Consider the following 11,305-nt stretch of genomic DNA (forward strand, 5'->3'; position numbering starts at 1 on the left):
GACTCGCTCTACAGTTATTTCCTGTCAGCAGTAGCAGTCAGGCAGGATTGATTTTTTTGGAAAATGCAGACGCGTATGTGGAATTTTTCATAATTTTATTTTTGCCCGTCGATGACTTGGCTCTTTTACCAAAAACACTGATCCGAATATCAATGCTTATGACGCTATAAAGGTAAGAAACAGCTTACTTTTTCATGATAAGAGTTTTCATTGTTAGCTTTTGAGGTTTTACTTTTGCCGTGACTCGAATTCCTTTAAAATATATGCTAACTTGCTAGCCTTTAGCTCGTCTCTCCTCTTAGCCACAGGAAGGCTAGAGAGCAGTTAGGCTAAACATATAAGTCTGTTATGTCATGTGAATTATTAATACTTTATTTCTGTATCTATCTACAGAGTTCCTGGCTAACTTTGTGTGTAAGTGTGTGTATTTGAAGCTAGGTTGCTAACGTTACCTGACGTTACCTGACTGGAGAAACATAGCTAGCTGATTAGCCAACTTCCGAGCTTAATGTTTAAAGCGGTCTTTTGTTTGCTAACATTATCTATGGCTAAACCACGAAGGAAAATCAACTTTACAGTAAATAATTATTTGTTAGCTAGCTGCTCGGTATGTGACTACTTTCAGGATTAAGCAGAGACGAAGCCAGCGTTGGTTTATCTCGGTGTCTGATGATACCAGGGTTTTGTCAGATCACTGTCTGGAGTTAGAGCATTTATTTGGTTTTATTCAGACATTATAGAAGAAAACAGACTGCATGTTGTTAGCTAGCTAGCTCTCTATCCGCTTGGCATTCTTGTCAGTTAAATCTTTTTGGAGATTAAATTATTATAGCGTTATGTTTTCTTTATGCTTGCATGATGTGGCTGAAATCTCGTTGAAATGTCCTCATCAGAGACGGAGGATGACTATTAAAGGTGCAATATGCGATTTATTTTTATTTTTGTATTCTTTACGAGTACAAATAACCTGGAAGATATATTACTTGTATTACTTATATACCTGTTAAAACCAATGGATTAAGTAAAAGTGTATTAAGTCGTTGAGAAATACTCGTTTGGAAAACAGACTTCCGGCCCGGAATGATTGTTTGTGTTTGGGTGTGCCCAGTGTCAATCACTCTACAAGATCCTGGGGGCGGAGCTTCGTGAACAAGGGAGCAAATCATTCAAATGTCAAACCCACCTAACTGTTAGAGACCTTACACTATGTACTCTAGCGTCTAGTGTATGAATTTTAGAAGGATAGTATCATCTCAAACCGAACATTAAAGGGTTCTTACTGACCGGAAATATAAGCCGTTTCCTATTCGATGGCAAATGACGTCAAACACACGTAATGTGGCGCCGCTAGCTTTAGCAGAATACCCAGAGTCAACGAAAATGAATTTCTTCATTTTATTATTTATGTCGATGTTGCCATTTATGTCCAACGTGACCTTTTTTGATTCTGAGCAAATTTGAGCCGGCGTGAGCGCCTGGTAGCCCCGCCTCTCTTCCTCTACGTAAGCAAAGCTGCGACCGCTGAGTGCGTGAAGTGTCCAACATTCTACACGTCATTTTTATTTATTTATTTATTTTTTTTTTTCGATTGAATAAGTGCATTATCTGGATACTTGAAGTGCGTTTCTTCTTGTTGGAATTTTCAATCTGAACACAATACTCACACTAAAATGGTAGAAAAGTGCATAAGTGTGTGATTTGTTATGAACCTCTAATCTTTTGGGAGAGGAGCTAATCTTTCCTAATGCACCTTTAACTAATAGTTACCTGTCTAGTGAGAAAGTCAGTTCTAACTGGGCGTTTCTCGTGGTGGTGTCATCCTAGTTCAGGTTTGTACAGTTACCTGTTACTATTATGTTAGTAAGAGCTTGTTCATCTGATGATTGCGTAGCCTTTGGTCCATCATCCGTTAAGTCAATATAGCGACAGCGCAATCACTGTCATGTGGTCTGTAAAAGAGAGTTGAGCAATACTGGTGACAAAGAAATTTGTCAACTGAAACTTTCCAGTTACACACAGAAAACAAAACAGGAAACTTAAAAGTACTTGTTTACTTAATCCTGAAAACAGGTCACACTTCCTTATTCTGCTTTGAATGATTAACTAAATGCCCCCGCTTTGATTCGCATCAATCATTCAGAGGTCACATCAACTGCTTACAGTTTTAAACACACTAGAGCAATCAGTGTTGCCAAAACCTTTCTGGGAAAGTAGCTAACGCATGCTCTAGAAGTTGCCAGATGGTGCCATATACTAATCTGATACGCCGCCTTGATCGTTTGCATAACAAGACCTGTTACATGAAAAGGACGATTGTTTACATGCACAGGATAGAGTTTTATCACAACAGAAAATAATATTATCATTTGTTTAGTATCGAAAGAAGACATCTTTTGGTCATGGAACTAAAACCATTTCCTCATTTAGGAAACAGTAACAATTATTTACATATTTTGAAAACTTTGTAATTTCTATTAAGAGCACAGACAAAAGAAACAGTGATAGTGAGGTGACAGATGGAATAACTCACTTTTATTACTTGTAAAGAGAGTTGAAAACAAACAGAAAAGAAGCACACAGATGGGACAGATAGTGGTGATCTGGCGATTGGTCACAAACAGATTTAAAACTTCTCTTGTCTTCTGAATTGTTGAGTTTTTATATTGGTTACATACTGATTGAAATTGTATACTTCACATACATCAATGTAGACTTCTCATACCTCATGAGTACATCGCGTTCAGATATTTCGAACAAGCAAATCCCATTTGCATTATGATTTATGAAGTATTGCCTGCACCCGGATTTCACCCTACAGTTATTTTTTCCTCTCATTGTTTGTGTATATTTAGAAATCCCTCTAGATGGAAAGACATCTCTGGTATTTCCTGGTTTTTCAATGAAAGCTCAAGGCCTGTGTGTACTGCATCAGGATTGTGAAGTGGCTGAGGGTTTAACAAAACATCACTTTTTATTTAAAATTTTTCTGACTTCTTAATTACAGTGTTAATTCTGACATCTAATTTAGATATAGATGTTTGATGTAAATACATAGTTTTAGTCTTTTGGTTATTGTTAGGTTCAGTCTAGATTTAGCTGATTAAAAAAAACAACAACAAAATACATTTTAGGCAGCTTAAACCAAATAGTTTTAGACTTTTTCAAATTTCCTCTGATGTTATTTTATACAGTGATTTGTTTTAAATCCTTTTTAAACGTTTTAATCGCTCTTAATGTTACATCAAATTGTTTTTTTGTTTAACTAAAGCATTTCTCCTTCTCTGATTTGATTGTCAAATGAAAGTTCTGCAGATTGACCACATTATGGTAAAGTTTAAATGTTATCTGAGGAAACAGTATTAAGGTTACTGCTGCAGTGAAAATAAAAATGCCTGTCTCCTCAGGCTTACGTCAAATCACATAGAATCATCAGATATTTTATTTGTCGTCTCCTCCTCAGTGGCCCGGCCCACTAGTCTGGACTCGCGGCTGAGCAGGTAAAGATGAGCTTACACAGTGCGAGCGGAGGCTGCGAGCGCTCGAGGGATCGCCGGCGCTCGAGTGACCGCTCACGTGACTCCTCTCACGAGCGGGGCGAAGGCCAGCTCACCCCCTGTATCCGAAATGTCACCTCACCTACACGACAACACACTAGTGGTAAGATCCCACTGCTCTTATTCCTCACACTGATACTCTGTGTCTGTTTGCAGTCTGACTTGCAGCAGTTGGTTATTTTTTGGAAATGGGAATTCACTGGACCAGCTGTGACAGAGTGCTGAGTCACTGAAGCAGATAGATACTGCACTCTGTAGAGTAACAAGTCAGGTGTAAATTTTAACCCTTAATATTTTCATCACCATTTAACAATAGATAAAATAGACAGAATAGATGCAGTTATACCTTGCTTACAGTCTTAGTTTGATCTATTTCATTTTGCACAAGGAGGAAAGAGCTCGTTATATCAATATGAAATATTTATAGAAACAGAGACACAATAGAGCCATGTGCTTGATGACAGATGTTATGCACAGGGTTAGGCCTAAGGTTTAGATCGGTTTGAAATAAACAAATAACTAGAATGACGTAGATCACAAATTGATGGAAAGGCAGTAAATGTGGTCAGTTCTGAGAATCACACGATACAAAAACGGAAACATTACTGTTTTTGATTAAATGATAATTTAAGCGCTGTGGCTGTGTGAATGAAAACAAAATGTTGCAAGATGTTGCAATGTTATAAAAACGTTTTTATGTTCATGATAATAACTGTAATAACTGTTCATAATAAAAAGGTGGTTAAAAATAGTTACTCTTACTCAAGTAGATATTTGGATGAGAACTTTTATTTTTACTTGAGTATTTTCTTAAGTAACTATTTTTGATACTCTAACCACCTTACAATAAAAAAGTATACTGTAAGTTATTATGATGAACATAAAAAATGTTTTTATAACATTGCAACATCTTGCAACATTTTGTTTTCATTAACAACGTAGCTATAACAAATCAGTCAAATTATTTAAATAAAGTTGTAATAAAGTTATTTTAAACTGAGATTAAGTATTTGCTGTTTTTAAAATTCTCTCCTTTGTCTCACTTACAGTAAGAAACAGTAATGGTACAGATCCTGTAGTATTTATGTTCAGGAAAGCCATGCAGTATAAAAAAAAAAAAAATTGTATATATACTGTACATTATACCTTATAAAAAGTACAATAAAAATATTTTTCATTTAAAAAGTCAGAATTTTAGGATAAATGAAGTATATTTATATAGCACTTATATGTAGCATTTATGTAGGAAAAAACAAATATTAACAATTATCTGTACAAGTAGGTTTTAAGGCACCATATGATATGCACTGCTCGATTATTAATCGAAGGAAATGGCCATCTAATCGATTATTAAAATAATCGATAGTGACAGCTTGATACCAGTGTGCAAGTCGATGCCAGTGTGCCAGGAGGACCACTAGCTTTGTGAAGTGTTTCATCAATAATGCGATGTACACAAGAAACCTGCACCCATGATCAAGACTGAAGGGAAACTGTTGGCGCCCATCATTCTCAGTGTAGCATTTATTTCCAGGAAGGTCTGTCTGTTGAGATAATGACTCAAATTATAAAAGATAATGACTCAAATTATTAATCTCTTGTATTTATAATAGCATGTGCCAATTCTGTTCTTCTTCTTGCTCTTGAGCAACAAATGTAACTGCATATTAGCCACAAACCATTAAAGATAAACTTTTTAAACTAATATGTATTATCCCTTGCTAGCAATCTTAGTTTGATCTCATTTTGCATTAGCTGAGGAAAGAGCTTAAAATAGTGTATTTCAACTCAACATTATGTTTACCATAAGTGTAATCTGATTACTAATCTGATTGTTATAATTGCTCGTTTCTGTATTGATCACGTGTTTGTGCAGAACGGGAGAGTGGCTCATCGCGGCCTAACAGCCCCAGGCCTCAGAGAGTCTCTCCCAGTGGCTCCAGTAGTCGCAACAGCAGCCTGTCCAGCACGGAGGGCACCTTTAAGAGCATGGGCACGGGTGAAATGGTGTTTGTTTACGAAAACGCCAAGGAAGGAGCTCGTAGCATGCGCACCTCTGAGAGGGTCACGCTCATTGTGGACAACACGCGCTTTGTGGTGGACCCCTCCATCTTTACCGCACAACCGAATACCATGCTGGGCAGGTTTGTGTTAAACAACCACATGTAGCAAAATATTAGCAAAAATGTAATGTTACTTTAGAAATAACGAGATGAATTGTTGATTAAATCTTGTTTGCATGTTGTTTTACAGAATGTTTGGTTCAGGACGAGAACACAACTTCACACGGCCCAATGAGAAGGGCGAGTACGAGGTGGCAGAAGGCATCAGTTCCACTGTGTTCAGGGCCATTCTGGTAAGTCTACTCTGCCGCCACGTATTCTTACACCACACTGATCTTACTCCATGCTAGTTTTGAGCCAAAATGAAAGTGTGCTGACAATAATTGCCTAACTTTTATAAGCAGGTGTGGACCAATGATAAATTCATTAGCTAGACTACCAGGCAAGTGGAAGCTCCAGTTTGCTGCCTTGGCTAAATAAATGATAGCTAGCATAATGCAGTAATGTATGGCCAGATAATTAGCTAGTTAATTTAAGACTAAGGGAAATAAATGTGTGGCCGTAGTCCTTATCCTTTCATAATAAAGGTTTCGATACACCATATTGTGTTTGTGACCTCAACATAAGGTCATCAAGTCAATGATGAATGTTTTGGCTATGAGCTGTAAAGTAAAATATTTGAGTCTGGCTAGTGTCTTTAATTTCTCTTCATACGTTTAGCAGGAGAGTTATATGACCGCACTGTGCTTTATGAAAAGGTCGTCTGTCATCTTTGCACTAATTAATCCGCCTAGTATAAACTGTTCTTCCATCCGCCAGATCATGTCTCAGCCCATGTGTGTAGGTGCAGCAGGCTTTTTTTTTGTTTGTTTGTTTTTTTGTTTTTGAAGCTGCTTGTCCATAAAGCAACTACAAAAATAAAAAAATACACGAATAGCACAGACACTAAATCTGTTTATTCCAGCCGTCTGGGTTACTGATTTTTCTGTCCCTGATATACCAATAAAAGTTGCTGTATTCCGTCAGAGCATTTTTATACCTGTTTATATACTTAAAAAAAAAATAATAATACGTTTTGGGTAACATTGTGCGACACTGTCCGCATGTGCATTGTAATAATGGATCTAAAACCTTTGCATCAGCTTTGTCTCAGTATGCTCAGGCTTCGTACTGTGGCCCTGATGTCTCAAAGCTGACAGCCAAACTGGGGCTGTAATCACACTCTGGTGTCTGTTACTGATGGTTATGATAGAATTGAGGTACAATTCAGGAAACCGAATACAACACTTCTGCAGTACAGTTGATTGTGACAAGTCTTATGAAGTAGATTTTGCAGTTGACTTCTGCTTCGAAGCTATTTTTCTAGCTTGTAATACATCGTTGTAGGTTGAAAGTAATTTGCATGTGAGTGGGAGGTGAAACTGTATCCCTGTGGCCACCGAAAAGCTAACTATAGCCGAGTGATCTTCATCTCTCCGGCGCCGTATAAACGTGTCAGCACTTTGTGAGCCTTGATACTCATGTCATTATGGTTTTAGGGACTGATGTGTTTGAATGCTGCTTCTCCTCTAATGCTAGGATTACTACAAAACCGGGATAATCCGCTGTCCGGATGGGATCTCCATTCCCGAGCTGAGGGAAGCATGCGACTATTTGTGCATCTCTTTTGACTATAGCACGATCAAATGCAGGGATCTAAGTGAGTACACTTTCTATTACACATAGAAATATTATTTATTTGGATTTATTCCAGTAATGTAATGCTTTTTCTACTGAAAATGTCATTTTGTTTATTGCTCTTGTTTGACACTTTTGCGACTAATTGCGTTATTAAGAGCAGGTGAATCCAGTCAGTAACCTTTTACATATGCTATATAATATGTTCATAAATACGACCATTAGGATGTGACATAAGAGTATGTCCTATCGGAATTGTCCAAATTCGTTCTTCGTTTTTGTGATATCAGTGTGCGTCATACACACGTCATACATCGGTAACACGTACTAGTGCTGGGACAATATGACGATATTATATTGATGTCGTGATGACTTCTGTCACAATATACTTTTCTAAGATATTGTGGATGTTCTTTTTTTTTAATATTATGATTCTTTTAAAAAATACATTTAATTACAGACTCACTAGAAGAAGCCAGTGCGATGTTAACTTTTTAAAGTTTACAGATTAAGTACAATGTTAATTTTTAGTTTTCTTTTTTTCCCCTCAATTTCAAGGTTATCTATCTATCTATCTATCTATCTATCTAAATAGATACTCTTTTTACACAAAAAAGTAAAAAGATTTTTTTTGTGCACACTTAATCATATCATCGAACATGTTTTCTTAAAAATGTGTCATTGGCAGTTTGTTTGCAAACCTGTATATCATGATGCATATCATGTATCGTAGAAATGCTTTTGAGAATCGTGATATTTGTCATATCGCCCACCCCACACATAACCATTAATTTTGTGTCTGAAAAAGTAGTAGCATTTCTGGAAGGACAAATTATTTAAATTTAGATCTTGGTTCACAAATATCTTCGACTGAAAGCTGAAGTATAAGGATGTGTTGAAATTCTTGCCCATAGTCATCATTAACAACAGATGTCATAAAAGATATAATAACTCTGGTGTATTCCTTTAAATGAAAGGTGCATGTAGCGTTTCATTTGTACATGTGTGTTTATGATGTTTTGTTTGTCCTCAGGTGCTCTGATGCATGAGCTGTCGAATGATGGTGCACGGCGACAGTTTGAGTTCTACCTTGAAGAGATGGTGCTGCCGCTGATGGTGGCCAGCGCTCAAAGCGGAGAGAGGGAGTGTCACATTGTTGTGCTCACAGATGATGACGTGGTGGACTGGGATGAGGAGTATCCACCCCAGATGGGAGAGGAGTATTCACAGAGTGAGTGGAGACACACACACACACCCACACACACACACACCAAGTTGTTGCATTTCTTCAGAATGACATTTCCCCTGGCTGAATACATCATCCTGTGTCTTGTGTTTCAGTAATATACAGTACAAAACTCTACCGTTTCTTCAAGTACATTGAAAACCGAGACGTGGCCAAATCTGTTTTAAAAGAACGAGGACTCAAGAAAATTAGACTAGGCATTGAAGGTAAGGTTCTTCATTTTCATTTGTAGTGCTCATAATTGTTCATGGACTTTGTATAAAAACAAGAAATATACTGTAATTATTCATTTGTAATGTGTTGTCAATAACAAATATGGCCTTTTATTACAGTTTGTTTTTTAGAAATTATTTAACAGAAGAGCTCTAAACCCCTACTAGTGTTTCCCTGCATGGCCTCTAAATCTGTGTGTTGTTATTTTACAAAGAGAACAGTGCTCTGTGCTCTGACCCCAACTTCTTAACCATCTAGGATATGCAAAGTTTTTTTTTTTTTTTTTTTTTAAAAACAATTACAGTGACTGATTATTTGCACCAAAGCATTGAAACTAAAAGTTTTGTCAGAAACCAGAACCGAGATTCAGGAGACGCCAGACATCAAAACTGAAAACTGAAAAACAAATGCTTGATTTTCTTCCATTTGCTTTTTTTTTTTTTTCTTCATAAATTTCCATTTACCATTTATTTCTGCATTTGGATGAAACTTAGCTGAAAGTAAATTAAGGATACGTACTTAATTGCTAAAATTGCCAGTTTGCTGTAAACCATGTAATGCACTTGTGGTTTTTTGCTTGTTAGGTAACCTAATATGGAAACACTGGACAAACCAGTGGAAATTAGTTTTTTCTCATTATGATTAAAATGATGTGTTAAGTGCTGTATTATGAAAACAGTGCAAGTTACAAAAGCTGAAAGTGTCAGTTTTGGCCTTTCCTTTATCTTTTCAAGATCAAAATGCATAAAATATATATATTTTTTAAATGTTTTTTTACAGTAAAAATTGTATTTTACAGGTAAATTAAGTCCCTGTGTTCATTGATAACCTGTGATCTCTAATCAGTGATTATTAAAAATAAACCTCTTTTTTTTTTTTTTTTTTTTAAACATGCCATATTTGCATTTACACATTTAAATGAGAAATTTATATCTAGAAAATCTTTTTTATTTATTTTCATTTTTTTATAGGATATCCCACTTACAAAGAAAAGGTGAAGAAGCGGCCGGGTGGCAGGCCTGAGGTCATCTACAACTACGTGCAGAGGCCCTTCATCCGCATGTCCTGGGAGAAGGAGGAGGGTAAGAGCCGGCACGTGGACTTCCAGTGTGTGAAGAGCAAATCCATCACAAACCTGGCAGCAGCAGCAGCCGACATTCCACAGGACCAACTGGTGGTGCTGCACCCCGGCCCTCAGGTGGACGAGCTGGACATTCTGCCCAATCACCCTGCTCCAGGACACCACTACAGCAACAACTACGAGCCTGACGCCGACGCTGCCTCGCCTGCACTCTGAATGCACACCTCTTCCTCCCCTCTGTTCTTCCTCTCCTCTCCCACAGCATGCTGCAGCATGGCGCGAGAGTGACACCGTTAACCAGATTGCCTTCTGCACCTCCTTTCGCAGCCTTAGAGCCTCAACAAGCTAGTCTACTGTACTATGAAAGTGTTAAAAAAAAATAAATAAAACAAATAAATAAATAAAAAAATACCCAGGAGGGGACTCGGGATACTGGCATGGGCAGGGCTCTTCTGTTTTTTTTTTTTTCTTTCTTTCTTTTTTTTTTTCTTTTTTTCTTTCTTTGTTACTTGACCAAAGGAACTTTTCATATATTTTTTTTTGTTGTTGTTGTTGTTTGAAATGAAATAAGCAACCTCACTTATTTTGTAATTGGGCTTATTATTATTGTTATTATTATTATTATTATTACTCTTCCATTTCCATTATATTATTATTGCATTGATTTATCATCATATTTGATCTCATTTGATAGGTTTTTGATATGTATCCTGGGTGGTGTCACTGTGTAACTATCACTAATATTTTTTCAACTCAGAAAAGCTCTGTCAATCCCGGGTTGATGATTCCCCTCATAAGCTCCTTTGTAGCCAAAGGAGTTGTGTTTGCCTGTTGAATGGATGCAGTGTTACATTTATGTGGTCAGAATCCCACTGTTCAGAGCTTGAGTCATTGTATAAATAAAGTTATAGCACACAGGCTTGTGTGTTGGCTTGTGTGTTAACCCTTAAGCTGTTGTGCAGTTAGTGTAATATCATGTGCCTCTTGACTTTGCACGTACAAAGATTCAAAGCTTCCAAAGCGGAAACCTGAGATTCTGTGCACTTGTGTAACACAAGCCAAAATAAACATTACATCAGCTGCTTTTGATAGCAAAGGTGGTGCCTTTTTTTTTTTTTTTTAATCCTGTGTCAGCTGGCCATCAGCATGTGTTTATTTACTATCGCTCACAATACTGCAACCACTGCCTGACATCCTAAACTGGTGAAGTTTATCCACTCTCAAACTTCATAAACATAAAATTTATGGGGCGGTATGCTGAATATATATTTTACCCAGATGTGAAATCTAGCTGCAGACCAAACCTCATTCCGAGCTGTAGCGTGTAAGGTTTTATCCACAAGAATGGAGAAGGGATGGAAATGACGTACTGTAGCTTTTGTAAAATGTAAAAAAAGAAAGGGACTACTGTGATCAGTTATGTACACAACAGGGTGTGCTGTTAAGGAAAAACAATCAGTGACAGCGTGGT

The 11,305-nt window shown here is 37.1% G+C and overlaps 1 protein-coding gene across 1 annotated transcript; it reads left to right on the top strand.

The window, feature by feature from the left end:
- Positions 1 to 10,930, top strand: btbd10b (BTB (POZ) domain containing 10b). The gene is made up of 8 exons (XM_026930804.3): positions 1 to 172; positions 3,461 to 3,657; positions 5,431 to 5,698; positions 5,808 to 5,910; positions 7,196 to 7,316; positions 8,328 to 8,525; positions 8,636 to 8,746; positions 9,725 to 10,930. The coding sequence occupies exons 2-8, from the start codon at positions 3,504 to 3,506 to the stop codon at positions 10,048 to 10,050; spliced, it is 1,281 nt and encodes a 426-aa protein (XP_026786605.1). The 5' UTR covers positions 1 to 172; positions 3,461 to 3,503; the 3' UTR covers positions 10,051 to 10,930.
- The last annotated feature ends 375 nt before the right edge of the window (positions 10,931 to 11,305 follow it).

Source organism: Pangasianodon hypophthalmus, chromosome 11 (assembly GCF_027358585.1).
Source record: "Pangasianodon hypophthalmus isolate fPanHyp1 chromosome 11, fPanHyp1.pri, whole genome shotgun sequence".
Taxonomy (NCBI): Eukaryota; Metazoa; Chordata; class Actinopteri; order Siluriformes; family Pangasiidae; genus Pangasianodon; species Pangasianodon hypophthalmus.